General features: G+C 36.0%; 2 protein-coding genes across 6 annotated transcripts in view; one reads left to right on the top strand and one right to left on the bottom strand.

Moving 5' to 3' along the window:
* The window catches only part of LOC135196422 (major facilitator superfamily domain-containing protein 8-like), a 533,321-nt gene that overhangs the window by 6,219 nt on the left and 511,256 nt on the right, over positions 1-15,846 (top strand). The gene's annotated exons all lie outside the window — the stretch shown is intronic.
* Positions 1-15,846, bottom strand: part of LOC135196421 (uncharacterized) — a 114,351-nt gene that overhangs the window by 95,883 nt on the left and 2,622 nt on the right. For all 5 annotated transcript variants that reach the window (XM_064223226.1, XM_064223228.1, XM_064223229.1 and 2 more), the window contains exon 2: positions 10,782-10,867. In XM_064223226.1, the coding sequence (XP_064079296.1) occupies positions 10,782-10,867 (86 nt within the window). The remainder of the gene's footprint in view (positions 1-10,781; positions 10,868-15,846) is intronic.

The following is a 15,846-nucleotide window of genomic DNA, read 5'->3' as shown; positions in this document are numbered from 1 at the left end:
AGACAATGACAAGGTGCCGTGACCAATGGAGCAATTCTGGCACTGCAAAATATTACTCCGTTACCCTTGACCACCAGTGCCAAGGGAGGAGGAGGAGGAGGAGGAGGAGCGACAAAGCCTGACGTGATTGAGACGAAGTAATGGTGGGGGAGGGGTATGGGTGGGGAGGAGAAGAGTGCCCGAAGACACCATTGTCGGAGAGACACGGAAAATACAGATTACTATGGCGCGCCCAAAGAGGGTTAGGGAAAGCAAGATGGAAGAAAGGGAATACGAACGGAGGTACGGTTAAAAGGAATGAAAGTGGTTGCCTACAGTGTATCGCCTCGTCGAGGAGGAAGACGGCATAGCATGATTTAGTCTGCGTTAAAGAGGTTTATATTCTATCCCACCTCTGTGATTATGGAGTCGATCGTACTCAAAGTGACCTCTTGATTCCAGCAAGCAGGAGGTCAGTTCCAATAACTATATTCCTTTTTTGCGCTTTTGAAATACTTTTTTTCTTAATACATTAGACTTTTCAGCCTTTTGACTTCTGGTTGTCAAACAGGGGTTCAAATCGCAGCCTTCAATATTATAAACGATTCTGTAAAGCGCTTCGATTTTAAGAATGTAATCAGGTATTGCTAGTCAGGAATTACTGATCTAGAATTACTAATTACGCATTACTGATCAGGAACTAATGATCAACAATTAGTGATCATGCATTACTGATCAAGAATTACTGAAAAAAATTACTGATCAGGAATTACTGATCAAGAATTACTGATCAGGAATTACTGATCAGGAATTAATGATCAGGGATTACTGATCAGAAATTTCAGACCAGAAATTACTGATCATGAATTACTGGTTAAGAATTACTGAAAAGGATTTACTGATCAGGAATTTCCGATCAGGTATTCCTGGACTAAGGAAATTTCAGTCGGAATATTCCTGCTATTCCTAATTTTAGCACAAACTAAGTCCCACGAAAACCAAGTCAGAAGGATTATTTATGTATTAAACATCACAGGGACACAGAAATTAAGAAAAGAATATAGAAATATTATTATTATTATTATTATTATTATTATTATTATTATTATTATTATTATTATTATTATTCAGAAGACAAACCCTATTTATATGGAACAAGAAGACGTGGGCCGGTGACTTCAAATTCCAACTTCTATAGAATACGACGTTCATTAGAAAGAAGCAACAATAGGTCATGGAAAACACTGAAAGAAATCACCTGTTAAAAAAAAGAAACAAAAATAAATTAACAAATAAACAGAACAAAACGTAAGTATATGACAAGTGTGTTACGTCATATATCTGCGAATAAACGTAAACTCCGTTTTTTTTTTTTTTAATCCCCGAGGAACCAAAACTCACACCAATCACGCGAACCTTTCCAGCCAAACGCGATGACATCACGAAACGCAAGGTCGGAGGCATAATCGTTTATCAGCCTTTGAGATTATCGGGGGGAAAAAACAAACGACGATCGGCAGGACGCGGTATTTCGAGAAAAATAAACTCAAATTACTAAGCGGTATAAAACCTTCTAAAATAGAATCACTATTTAAACGCATTATTATTATTATTATTTTATTATTCTTTTTGTCTATCACAGTCCTCCAATTCGACTCAGTGATATTTATAGTGTGGGGTTCCGGGTTGCATCCTGCCTCCTTAGGAGTCCATCACTTTTCTTACTATGTGCGCCGTTTCTAGGATCACACTCTTCTGCATGACCAACCCCTATTCCTATGGAACACGCCCACCATAGGGCCAACTGACATGAAATTGGAACTTCTGAAAAATATTCAGGCGTTCATTTAAAAGAAGTAACAGAATATAACAGGAAACAGAAAGAGGAGGTCGGTTATCAGGAAGGAAAAAGTAAACCAACAAAAAATAAATAAATAAGTAAAATAAATAAATAAATAAATAAATAAAACTGAGAGTTAATTACAATATGGCATTCTATTCATTTTCCAATCCCCCCCCCCCCTCCCCTTCGTCAAGAATAACAGTAAGTCAGTAAGGCAGAATTACGAAAAAAAAAACCTTTGCGCTTTTCTTGTAAACAAACGTCACTACGGGGCATTACCCAATAATTACGCTTTAATTAGTAAGCAACTCATTAAAAGTCTTCCTCTGGCCAACCCACTCTCTCTCTCTCTCTCTCTCTCTCTCTCTCTCTCTCTCTCTCTCTCTCTCTCTCTCTCTCTCTCTTGTAGCCGAAAATATGCCCTTCGTCAAGCGAGTGTTCTTTCTAGAATTGTTTAATAGTTATATATATATATATTGTGTGTGTGTGTGTATGAGCAAAGGTGGTTTGAAAGGTGCAACGGGAGGAAAACCTCAAAGCAGTTGCACTATGAAACAATCGTTAGGAGAGGATCGAGGAAAGTAGAGAGAGAGAGAGAGAGAGAGAGAGAGAGAGAGAGAGAGAGAGAGAGAGAGAGAGAGAGAGAGAGAGAGACTATGAAAGGAGGTCGAGTAAGAAGAATGAAAGAGGTTGCAGCTACGGACCAAAAGAAACGCTGCAAAGAACCTGGTGCAATGCCAACAGTGTTCCGCGTGAGGTGCACTGACGGCCCTACCCCACTACGGGACTTTGAACATTGCTGAGTGGAATGCCATTATTGAAACCACATGGGCGAACGCCACATGATTATATGCCAATGTCGACAGACGGTTGAACTGTTCTACAGGAGAAAGCTGAAGCTGTCTAAAACGTCGAGGTATCATAATGTAAACTAAACATTTGGTCGTCTCAGAGAAATTACGATCACTTTAACCCCTTCTAGAAGATAAAATATTTTATATAATCAGTTATCAGTATCATTACTGCAACTTTTAGTGTCTTTCTTTTTAATGAAATAATAGTAATAATGGTAGTTATAGTAGTAAACGTTGTAGTAATGATACTGATAACTGATTATATAAAATATTTTATCTTCTAGAAGGGGTTAAAGTGATCGTAATTTCTCTGAAACGACCAAATGTTTAGTTTACATTATGATACCTCGACGTTTTAGCTGGCTTCAGCTTTCTCCTGTAGAACAGTTCAACCGTCTGTCGACAATGGCATATAATCATGTGGCGTTCGCCCATGTGGTTTCAATAATGGCATTCCACTCAGCAATGTTCAAAGTCCCGTAGTGGGGTAGGGCTGTCAGTGCACCTCACGCGGAGCACTGTTGGCATTGCACCAGGTTCTTTGCGGCGTCCCTTTTGGTCCGTAGCTGCAACCTCTTTCATTCTTCTTACTCGACCTCCTTTCATAGTCTCTCTCTCTCTCTCTCTCTCTCTCTCTCTCTCTCTCTCTCTCATTTTACTTTCCTCGATCCTCTCCTAACGATTGTTTCATAGTGCAACTGCTTTGAGGTTTTCCTCTTATTGCACCTTTCAAACCACCTTTGCTCACACACACACACACACACACACACACTATATATGTATATTATATATATTATTATTATTATTATGGAGCAGCAGAGATTTTACAAGCCATTAGCGCCTTTAAAATATCAAATGTACCCCGAATTGTATTATGCATTCTTCTCCGTTCTGAGAAAGCCATGAAGTGTGGGCAACACTGAATCTACTTCCCTGGCATTAAGAATTTAACGCAAACTACTTAAAATATGTCGCAATTCGACTGCCACTCTCTTCTAGTCCCACAAGGGAAGGAAGAGCTCATTCATTTATTATATATTTAGTTTTGAAGCTTCTGTTGGAAAGCATATCCTGAAGAAATGTGGGGAAATCGACTGGGGGAGAAGCCATTGTGTTGCTAGGCCTATATGTTTCTAGTGAATGTGTGAGTAGAGCTCTTCGTGTCGTCATGCCTATTTTTGAAACGTATCAATGAAATAAAGGCAAAATGGGAGAGGTTCTCTTTAACATAGCTTCTATCAAGAATAGAGAACATAAAACAACGTCCCACGCATAGCTAGCAGACATTCCAGAGAAGATAATAACCTAAAACTTGAAGAACCTCGATCACATTCCCCATATCAGACAAAGCTAAAGAAAACGGGAAGGCTACAATACACAGAAGCTATAATCATGAAGCTTTTTTTATCTAAAGTTTTCACTTTTGTAACTTCGTTCAGGAAGAACATTTTCATTTGATGTCCGTATATTAACTTCCATATCATCGTCAGTAACGGAAAATTATAATATTTTAAGTAAGAATGTAGTTATAAGACCAGTGAATGAATAATTGAGCTGCACCAGCTTGGCTCTGTTATGAAATCGATAACGCATTCGAACGCATCGTCGACGCTGACTTCGGTTTGTATTAAACTGCAACATCTGTAGTTTTTTTGAGTGAAGTCCCATAATTTTTTTTACCGGAAAAAAAAAAAGAGTACTTATATAGGCCTATAACAAAAACCTTAATTCATTATATAATAATGAAAGTATTCAACGATAACCTTTATTTCTTTTTAGTGACGATCACGAAAACGGACACGAGAACCTGCCTGACGGTGCTATGACGACCAAACTTGTTTGCGGCAACGGTTTGATGACAAAGTCGTTGCAAATTGCGATCGACTCCTGCCGGGGGTACGCAAATCCACTTACGTAAAGTATACACTTTCGAACCTCGTATTTGTATAGATTAAATTGAAACTTTTGACTGTAGGACGTGCAATATATGCTTATAAGAAAGTGAGGCAAAATCGTCAAGAATATCCCTAGCCGCCCCCACGCCCCTCTCTCACGCCCCCTCTCTCTCTCTCTCTCTCATCTCTCTCTCTCTCTCTCTCTCTCTCTCACCTTTTACAATGAGTGTATGGAGATACTGCACCGATGACAAAATTATAGATATGTACCACGATATAATAATCTAATAATAATAATAATAATAATAATAATAATAATAATAATCATAATAATAATAATAATAATAACTAATATAATAATATATAAAATGTATAATAATAAATTCTCCATTCTTGCATTATTAACGTACTATTAGCTTCAAATTCCAATATAATAAAATGTTAACATTCATTCTATTCAAAATAACTAACCAAATAACAAATAAATAACAAATATACTGACACAAATTCATTCATCTTTGGTTTTACAAGTTCTTTATAAAGATGGTAATATGTTCAGAGAGAGAGAGAGAGAGAGAGAGAGAGAGAGAGAGAGAGAGAGAGAGAGAGAGAGAATGTATAAGTCTCAGTTAAACTTCAGAAATATAAGGACATCCCGCTTTTCATAAATGCGTGTCGTGTATGAGAGAGAGAGAGAGAGAGAGAGAGAGAGAGAGAGAGAGAGAGAGAGAATGTATGACTCAGTTAAACAAACTTTGGAAATGGGATACCACGGTTTCATAGATGCGTGTGTGTTTCTCTGAGAGAGAGAGAGAGAGAGAGAGAGAGAGAGAGAGAGAGAGAGAGAGAGAGAGAGAGAGTCTCAGTTAAAAAAACTTTGGATTTAGGATACCATAGTTTCATAAATGTCATGTGTGTGTTCCTCTGAGAGAGAGAGAGAAGAGAAGAGAAGCGGATGAGAAATCGAGAGCGAGAGAGAGCGACGATACCGTCTAGAGACCTTTTCCGAAGACCACGCTTCTCAGAGGCGGCTAAAATTATCACAGTTCCATTATATACAACTTATCTTCCACCGAACGAAGTCTGAATGTAAAATTTAAGGGAGTGGCCCATCTGAAAATACCGCTATTAAAATGACCTTTAGACCCATTAAAAAGGTAACAAAAAATAAAGCTTTAATACACCCCGTAGGACGGAAGGACAGTGCCGTCAGTGCACCTCACGCTGGGCACTGTAGTCGTTACTCAAGCTTCTTTCCGGCGTCCCTCCGGCCCGTAGCTACAACCCCTTCATTCCTTTTTACAGTACCTCCGTCCCTATTCAGTTTCTTCCATCTTACTTTCCTCAACCCTCTCCTAGCAATCGTTTCAACATTATTTTAAGCGCTGGCTGACCTCATAGGTCCAATCGCTTGGCCTTCGGCCTAAATTTTACATTCCAGTTCCAAGGAGCATGAATTTGGAATTCGATTCTCTCTAAGGCAGCACGAGAAGGCTGGAGATGCTCTGTCCACGTTATAGAAGAACGATCAGGTTTTCATTTTTTAAGAGACGAAGCCAGGAATTCAGAGAACCGGACAACTTTATTTTTTCATGGGACCTACGTTTCAAATTAGGTCTCCCAAGAAGAGGATAAAAGGCAATGCATAACAAAAGCTCCCGTGGGAAATTTTCGAAGTCAATGTAACCTTGAAATATCAAAAATAATCAAAGTTAGCTTTGAGAAGTTCTCCATCAAAGCTTCACACAGTTTATTCAGTGTGCTACGACCTTCTCAGAAAGGAAATTTTATTCCCTGCTTCATTATTTCCAAGATACGAAGCAGTAAGAATCTGAATATGAAGTTTAGGCCAAAGGCCAAGCGCTGGGACCTACGACGGAGTCATTCACTCCTAAAAGGGAAGTTGAGAGTTTAAAAAGGTTAAATTAAAAAGGTGTAACAGGAGGAAAACCTCGCAATTCCCTATGAAACTACTGTTTGTTTGTTTGTTTGTTTGTTTGTATGGTGTTTTTACGTTGCGTGTAACCAGTGGTTATTCAGCAACGGGACCAACGGCTTTACGTGACTTCCGAACCACGTCGAGAGAGAGACTTCTTTCACCAGAAATACACATCTCTCACACCTCAATGGAATGCCAGAGAATCGAACTCGCGGCCACCTAGGTGGCAGGCGAAGATCAAACCGATCACGTCACTGAGGCGCTGAAACCATTGTTAGGAAAGGCTGGGGAAAGTATGACGGAAAAAAAGAATATGAACTGAGGTATAGTAAAAGGAACGAAAGAGGTTGCAGCTTGGGTCGAAGGGACGCCGTAAAAAACCATAAGTAGCATCTACAGTCCTTACAAGACCTTATATCTTGTTCGGGTTGCCCCAGGTCCCTCAGTGTGAGGCGCCTCTAATGTCTACCAGAGAGTTGCTAGCACATCTTCCGGTATATTTTGCATCCTCCAATCTTGGATGGTCTGGGATGCAGCTTAGATATTTGTCGAGCTTATCTTTAAACACATCTACGCTCACTCCTGATATATTCCTCAGATGAGCTGGCAACGCACTGAATAGACACTGCATTATCGATGCTGGTGCGTAGTGGATTAATGTCCTGTGTGCTTTCCTTATTTTTCTTGGTATAGTTTTGGGCACTATTAATCTACCTCTGCTTTCTCTTTCTGATATTTTTAGCTCTATGGTGTTTTCTGTTATTCCTTCTATCTGTTTCCATGCCTGAATTATCATGTAGCGTTCTCTTCTCCTTTCTAGACTATATAATTTTAATGATTGTAGTCTTTCCCAGTAAAGGTCCTTAACTTCTTCTATTCTAGCTGTAAAAGACCTTTGTACACTCTCTATTTGTGCAATATCCTTTTGATAGTGTGGTACACTGGACTTTATAGACTCTATAGAGAAAAGCAGCACTCCAAACAGGAGTTAGAAAAGGTCAACGTGAGGCTGAAATAATTCAGGAAGAAGGAAAATAGACACAAGTGAATAACACACGGGAACGGCAAAGAAAAACGTTTTATTGTCTCTTATTCCCTGCCTGTGCGTTCGAATTTTCCAAAGCTTCAACTATGCCCAAGAGAAAAATGCTTCAGTTACATATGACAGATGTAACAGATGTACAGATGACAGCAAAACATCTTCCAAAAAGTGAGATACATCTTAAATAATGTCTATTTTTCATTAAAACGATAAAAGCTGAAGAGAAAATGGTACAAAATAAATAGTTTGCGATGATTCAATGACAACCGAAAGAGTATGAACTGATACAGAGTGGAATAAGAGAAAAATTAAGTCGAGTATACGATCTATAACCCTTAAGCTACTGCATTCTGAAGCTGAAACCTGCAATCTATGTCATTAAAATCCAAAAAATACAAAGCCATGCTGTCAGTCTACCCACTCGTTTCCATACTAATTATCCTGGCTAGATTCCTTCACTAGCAAAATCCCAATCAGCTTGTTTCTAACAAATTTCTTAATGAATATCCGATAAATTGTGAACGTCTCGCCCATTAGAGAAACAAATCCAGTTATACATGGGACCAGATACATTTCGAAATAAACCTCTACAGAATCCCGAGAGCTCTCTGTAGAGACTTAATTTTTATTATTTGTACCCAAACATAACTGTGGATTTGTAACTCCATTTCAAGACTCATAATGCTATATTTCAATACCGCTTATTATCAAACATTCAAACATCTATTATTTCAACTTTAGCGTCTACAGGAACTCATAACTCGCGAATCATTTTGACTATCTGTACGAAAATAGGCAATATTCATGAAGGGTATAGACCCGATTAGCCCAAGACCTTGAGAGAACGCTTCCAAGCACTGGCCAATCGGATCTCTGGACTCAATGACTTTGGATCAACTCAATGACTCTGGGTTAAAGTTGAGATCAATAACTCAGGAGACAGGGGAAAAGTCTCTGAGTCACCGTGAGTCGGTCTCGAGTCATTCATTAATGGATTGTCTTGACTTCTCGAGATTATATACTGGTACTTTTCTCATAAATAATTTTTTCATTGTTGTATAAAGTATCTTACTAACTAAAGACTATTCTAATTAATAATTTAACATGATAATATTCTCATAAAAATAATTTATAATGATACTTTTCTCATAATTTATAATGATACTATCCTCATAAATACTATCTTATAATGATATTCTCATAAATAATTTATAATGATATTATTCTCATAAATAATTTATAATTATATTCTCATAAATAATTTGTAAAGATACTATTCTCATAAATAATGTACAAGGATACTAAGGATACTGGTCTCATAAATAATCATTTATGAGAACAGTATCTTTGTACATTATTTATGAGAATAGTATCATTATAAATTTGAGAATATCACGATATTATCTGTGGGAATAGTGTCATTATAAATTATAATCTATAATGACACTAATCCCACAGATAATATATCGCGATAATCTCAAATTTATAATGATACTATTCTCATGAATAATTCATAATGATACTCTTCTCATGAATAATTTGTAATGATAGTATTATCATAAAATAACTTAAGGACTAACTAATCGTAAGTTATCTGGCGTTACAACTCCCAGGGTCAAAAATGCCATAAGAGGGTAAGGTACCCATCACTCCATTGTTCTACAACTAATCCTAACTGTCCTCCTCCCCTCCAATTTATTCATTTATTAATCTATCTTTTTTCTGTTCTAATAACTGATCTCTCTTTTTTATGTATTTCCAATTATCTTCTGTAACTTCTTTCAAAAGAACACCATAATATTCTTTGGAAGATTGAATTTCAAGTCATTGGCCCTGTGGGCTTGTTTCATATGAATAGGGGTTTAGCCTCTGAATAATAATAATAATAATAATAATAATAATAATAATAATAATAATAATAATAATAATAATAATAATAATCAAGACCTGAAAATGGAAATAAGAAGGATATGGGATATGCCAGTGGAAATTGTACCCATAATCATAGGGACACTAGGCACTATCCCAATATCCCTGAAAAGGAACCTGGAAAAACTAAATGTCAAAGTAGCTCCAGGACTCTTGCAGAAGAGTGTGCTCCTGGAAACGGCGCACATAGTTAAGAAAAGTGATGGACTCCTAAGGAGGCAGGATGCAACCCGGAACCCCACACTGTAAAAACCACCCAGTCGAATAGGATGGCTGTGATAAAAAAAAAATGGTAATAATAACTTTAAAGTTATGTCTATGTACTACCGACCATTATTGAGATTAAGCTCATAGTAACGGATGCAAAAATCATGACAGTATAGGATTAATGCAGTCTACTCTAGTGAAATTCTTACAAAGTATCGCCGTGATCTTAAAAGTGTCATTAAAAAACACATTGGATTACATCTGTTCTCATTGAAAACACAATTAACTATAGATATTTTCGTTGGATAAATTTTTTTTAAACGATATATGGTATAGGTTTTTTTTCTTCTTCTTCTTTTTTACTATCTGCGGTGCCAATCTCAATTTTTGCACAGGTCAGCGCAGGGCATTTAGATGCATTGTAATTTTCTATAATATATAATAGTATATTCCAAGTAACTTTAGTACTTTCATCGGGCAAAAACGACCAAAAAAAATGAGTTTAACGTTGGGGGAGAGTTTTAAAAGGCTAAATAAATCTAGCTGCGCTGTTTTGGTCTAATAGGCCACACCCCTGTGGCCTTATATAGTGTTTGACAAACTTCAGTTAATCAAGAAAATTGTAAGTTGTATTTATGACACTGATACAAAAACAAACTAGAAAATTTCATAAGAAAAAATATATTTTTTTATCTCGTGGTAATTATTTACTGTACCCCGCCACCCCCGCCCCCCACACACAAAAAATACTTAAAAAAAATAAAACTAAAAAGCTTAAAAATAGTATTTCTCTATAACAATAGGTCTACGTAATGTATCACTCAAAAATATAACGTAAACCACAAACAGTATATATTCCTCTATAACAATAATTCTAGGTAATGAATTACCAAAAAATATAACGTAAACCACAAATTGTATTTCTCTATAACAATAGGTCTACGTGATGTATCACTCAAAAATATAACGTAAACCACTAAACAAAACACTAATCATTATCTAAAGAAAAGAAAACTAGGCCACTAAAAATCACAGGTATGTGCTGATATAACTTCCCTCTCGGCGAAAAGGCCAGATGAGACAATAGACTCACCCATCCGGTGTTACAGGTACTAAGCGAAGCATCCGTTTCGTCGATTGGGCCGCCTTGGCAGGGGACGCTTAGAAGAGCTACTGTGCCTGAAAGAAGACGCGACATCAATCAATTAGACTCAAATCGTAAATTCTTAGATAATAAATACTTTAAATGTGGCAGTTAAAGATGAATTGATTTCAGTGATGGGTTCAGTCCCGTTCTCTCTAGACAGTGGGTCTAGCCACGACTAAGAGTCAACTGCAACATAAACTATTTAAGTATTTCCTTAATTACGTTTAATGCAATTTCAAGTTTAGGCTCTTGTGCTTTTATCATTCCTCTTAACTAATTGGACAAACGTACATTTAAGCTCTTGAGATTATAGTTCTAAATTCACCATAAGGGTGTCACAGGTCCAGAATGGGACTAGATTCGTATGTGTGTAAAAGTTAACCAACAATATTTTTATTCTTGGTGCACTAAGTAACATTACGGAATGGAATGGAATGGAATATGAAATTTAGGCCGAGGGCCAAGCGCTGGGGCCTATGATGAAGTCAGTCAGAGCTAAAATTTAAATTGAGAATAAAAAAGGTTTATTTACAGGTATAACAGGAGGAAAACCTCAAAGCAGTTGCATTATGAAACAAATGTCAAGAAATGGTTGAGGAGAATATGAACAGAGGTACAGTAAAAGGAACGAATGGGGTCGCAGCTAAGGGCCGCAGGGACGCCGCAAAGAACCTTAAGTAATGCCTACAGTGTACCGCCTGAGGTGCACTGACGGCACTACAACCGACCTACGGCTATACCTTAAGAATATACAATTTTGAGGATCATATTTCTCGTACCCTGTCAGTCATTCTAATGTACCTAAAATTACAAATGGTTTTACATATAACTGATGACACTTAACAATATGAGCACAAATACATCCGCTGGTATCTTAAGGGTTAAAAATGACATGAACTGAACATGACCAAAGTCCCTTTCACACACATATGCCTATCTAGGCTCATTCTGAAACTACGAGAACAACACAGATTAGGCCTAATGTCAAGAGTTAAATCTCCAAAGAAATAACAATATAAATATTTGTGTATTGGAAACATTATGAAATTATTTTCAATTAGATTCTATGATTAGTTTATGAGATACTATGGTTTCCCGCTTTTTCAGAGATGTGGCGGTACTCTGTTACGGTTAGGGAATAGACCTCAGGGACCGGTTACGTCATCATCAAAATTCAATCGACTAGACGATAGTAAATACCAGCCTAATGAGTATATATATACCTCTGTAACATGCATTTGAATAATAGTAATTCCAAAATTATTATTATTATTTTCATATCCATACACTAAGGTAGCATTAACACCAAGAAAAAACCATTTACCCGTTTCAAAAGACTGATAGCTATTTCCCTTCTACGTTTATACGTAGAATTTTTTTTAAATCTAAACCTATTTTTAATGGTTAATTTTCTTTGAACTTACTACCAGAAAAACTGTTATTTAACACCCTCATCTTTCTGTATCTTAACAAAGAGCAAAATAAGACAAATTTAAAGAAACTTCTGTCCACTGGCTGTGCAAAGCACCTCGTAACGATCGCCAACTGGGACCATTTTAACTTATTAACCAGAGGTCAAGTGATGAGGGTCAGAACTTGCACGAAATATGATTACGAATGGCCTTGGACGTCCAATCAATCCTGTTCGTACTGGTCTTAAAATCCCTTTTTACGCGCAATGTATACGTGGATTAGCGAGCAGATAATGCCTGCGAAAATGTACGTTGGAGCACGCCATCACTTCTGCTGCAAATTACAGGTAGCCACTTGACCATTTTTCCTTTAATGAAAGCTCAGATTATCAGAGTTAAATAACGTGATTTTTTAAATAAAAAGCTGCTAGGGCTTCTTGTCCCACTTTGAGGATGCAAATTACTGTAACGGTGCTAACATAATACTAAAACCTTGACTCACATTACCAGTGTCTACAGCTTCTGACCTAATTACGAATGCGTACCCGTGTCTGTTGGGGGTCAATGTTTAAAGGGATAGGCAAGCAAGTTCTTTCCTAGAGACATTTTGAAAAAACGGAAGTCTCTGCCAGTTTTTCTCAGCGGGGTAAATGGCAGTTTAACATCAATGGGTCATGTGACACGAAAAATTCACTAATACAAAAGTTATGGACATATGCGAACAAAACACACACGTATAGATGAACAGCGTATGGAATTCAGAGAGAGAGAGAGAGAGAGAGAGGACAAACGTATCGAAACCGCTGTTACCTTAGAAAAGTTCTTATATGGTACTAGGTCGCTTCTTTTAGGCACACAGCCACTTCGGTATGGCGACAACCATCACTCAAGTCAAAGGAAAACTGAGTGACCAGAGATTCCAGACTCAGAGTCTATATAGACTCAGAACAGGAGTCTCTAATGACAAATACGTTAACTCGTGACGAGGTTGAGCCTCGCCTTAACAACCAGTACAATAATTAGAACTAAGAGTCTCCGACTAGACTAGACCAACATCACAAGCTGCCGATCGTATCCCAACCAGGCTCAGTGGTGTATTATATTGACTGAAGTCTAGGCTATTGTATAGACTATTACACCAGACTGTTAGTATATTTTATTGGCTATTAGATAGACTGTGGGTATATTGCACAGACTATGTGTAGACTATAGGTATGCTGTATAGACTACTGTGTAAGCTATTGTAAAGACGGTAATATAGATTATAGGTATATTTTATACTATTGTATAGACTATTGTATAGGCTATTGTAGAGACAATTATATAGACTATAGGTATATAGTATGCACTATTGTATAGCTATGGCTATACTGTGTAGACTATATGTATACTGTATAGACTACAGGTATATGTATGGGTATATGGGTATATTGTAAAGATATATGTATACTGCACAGGTATAAGGATAGTGAATAAACTATAGGTATACGATATAGCCTACAGTTTGTTGTATCCTATAGACAATATACCATCAAGACTATGGTATATTGCATAGACTACAGGTACAGCCAACTAAATGCCCAAATTTAGCCGGAAAATTACAGAAAAGTAGAAAAGGAAATTGGGAAAGATACAGAATGCTACAGAACACCAAAATAGACCTAGGTTTCAAAGACTATATATATATATATATATATATATATATATATATATATATATATATATATCTGTGTGTGTGTAATGCCTTTAATAATAGGTTATTAGGTTATTCATATATATATATATGAATATGAATATGGTCATATTAACGAGATACGTAAGTAATTGTAACAGCCACAATGAATGAAAGGCAGCAGATATTTTATCCTTCTTGCGGTCAGGTCGGGAACGTGATCTCGTCGTGATTATGGTAACCCGGGTTCGTTTCCCGCTGCCGGTCATTATCATTTCTTCAAGTTTCTTGCACTTGGATCCTAAGGCTTTGTAGTGACAAATGTATGCAAAAAAAAAAAAAAGAAAAAAAAACGATGAATTCGAGAAGTTTAGAGGGCATTCTGGCTATTACAATTATGGTATATATATATATATATATATATATATATATATATATATATATATATATATATCATTTCTTCAAGTTTCTTGCACTTGGATCCTAAGGCTTTGTAGTGACAAATGTATGCAAAAAAAAAAGAAAAAAAAAACGATGAATTCGAGAGTTTAGAGGGCATTCTGGCTATTACAATTTTTATACATAATATATATATGATATATATGTATATATATAGTAATATATATTGATGTATGAATGTATGTATGTATGTATAACGTAATTGTAATAGCCAGAATGACCTCTTAACTGCTCGAATTCTTCAAGCTTTTTGGATATTAAGTCATATTTCACAGTGATATGATCATATATATATATATATATATATATATATATATATATATATATATATATATATAACGTAATATACGAAAGCAAATAACGATTTAAGGAGAATTCTCAGCAGAGCTTTCGCTCGTGAAAATGTCATCTAACTATAGTAGGAAAGAGCATCGTGGCATTAAGAAATGCTTTGAAAAGATACTCTTAGTTAACCGTGGTTCCAGGCGAACGACATTTTCGCCAATTCCGCGCGTCTGAAAGATGATACTACTCCAAACTAAATTTTTTACTTTAAATTCCCTCATAAAATTACGTGAATATCTGCTTTCTTTTTCTATTTTTTACGTTAAATCCACTTGTAAACTTACATGAATATCTGTTCACTTTTTCTATTTTTATATTAAATTCTCTCATAAACTTACATGCATATATCCTTACTTTTTTCTATTTTTTACCTTAAATTCTCTAATAAACTTACGTGAATATCTGCTTACTTTTTCTATCTTATTTACGTTAAATTCTCTCGTAAACTTACGTGAATATCTGCTGACTTTTTCTATTTTTTTATATTAAATTCTCTCATAAACTTACGTGAATATCTGCTGACTTTTTTCTATTTTTTACGTTAGATTCTTTACTCATAAACTTAATATACGCTTTACGTTAAATTCTCTCAAAAACTTACATGAATATCTGCTGACTTTTTCTATATTTTTACGTTAAATTCCCTCATCAACTTACGTGAATATCTGCTGACTTTTTTTTTTTTATGTTAAATTCTCTCATAAACTTACGTGAATATCAGTTACTTTTTCTATATTTTTACGTTAAATTCTCTCAAAAACTTACATGAATATCTGCTGACTTTTTCTATATTTTTACGTTAAATTCTCTCAAAAACTTACATAATTCCTGCTGACATTTTTCTTTAATTAATTTACGTTACAATTTTTCTCCTTCAAAAACTTACAATGAAATATCTGCTGACTTTTTCTTATAATTTTACGTTTAAATTCTCTCAAAACTTACATGAATATCGCTGACTTTTTCTTATTTTTTACGTTAAATTCTCTTCATAAACTTCTGAATATCTGCTGACCTTTTCCTTAAAATTTCTTAAAACGACGTTAATTCTCTCAAAAACTTACGTGAATATCTGCTGACTTTTTCTATACTTTTACGCTAAATTCTCTCAAAAACTTACATG

This window comes from Macrobrachium nipponense, chromosome 17 (genome assembly GCF_015104395.2).
Source record: "Macrobrachium nipponense isolate FS-2020 chromosome 17, ASM1510439v2, whole genome shotgun sequence".
In the NCBI taxonomy this organism is placed as follows: Eukaryota; Metazoa; Arthropoda; class Malacostraca; order Decapoda; family Palaemonidae; genus Macrobrachium; species Macrobrachium nipponense.
This window is presented reverse-complemented; position numbering and strand designations above follow the sequence as displayed.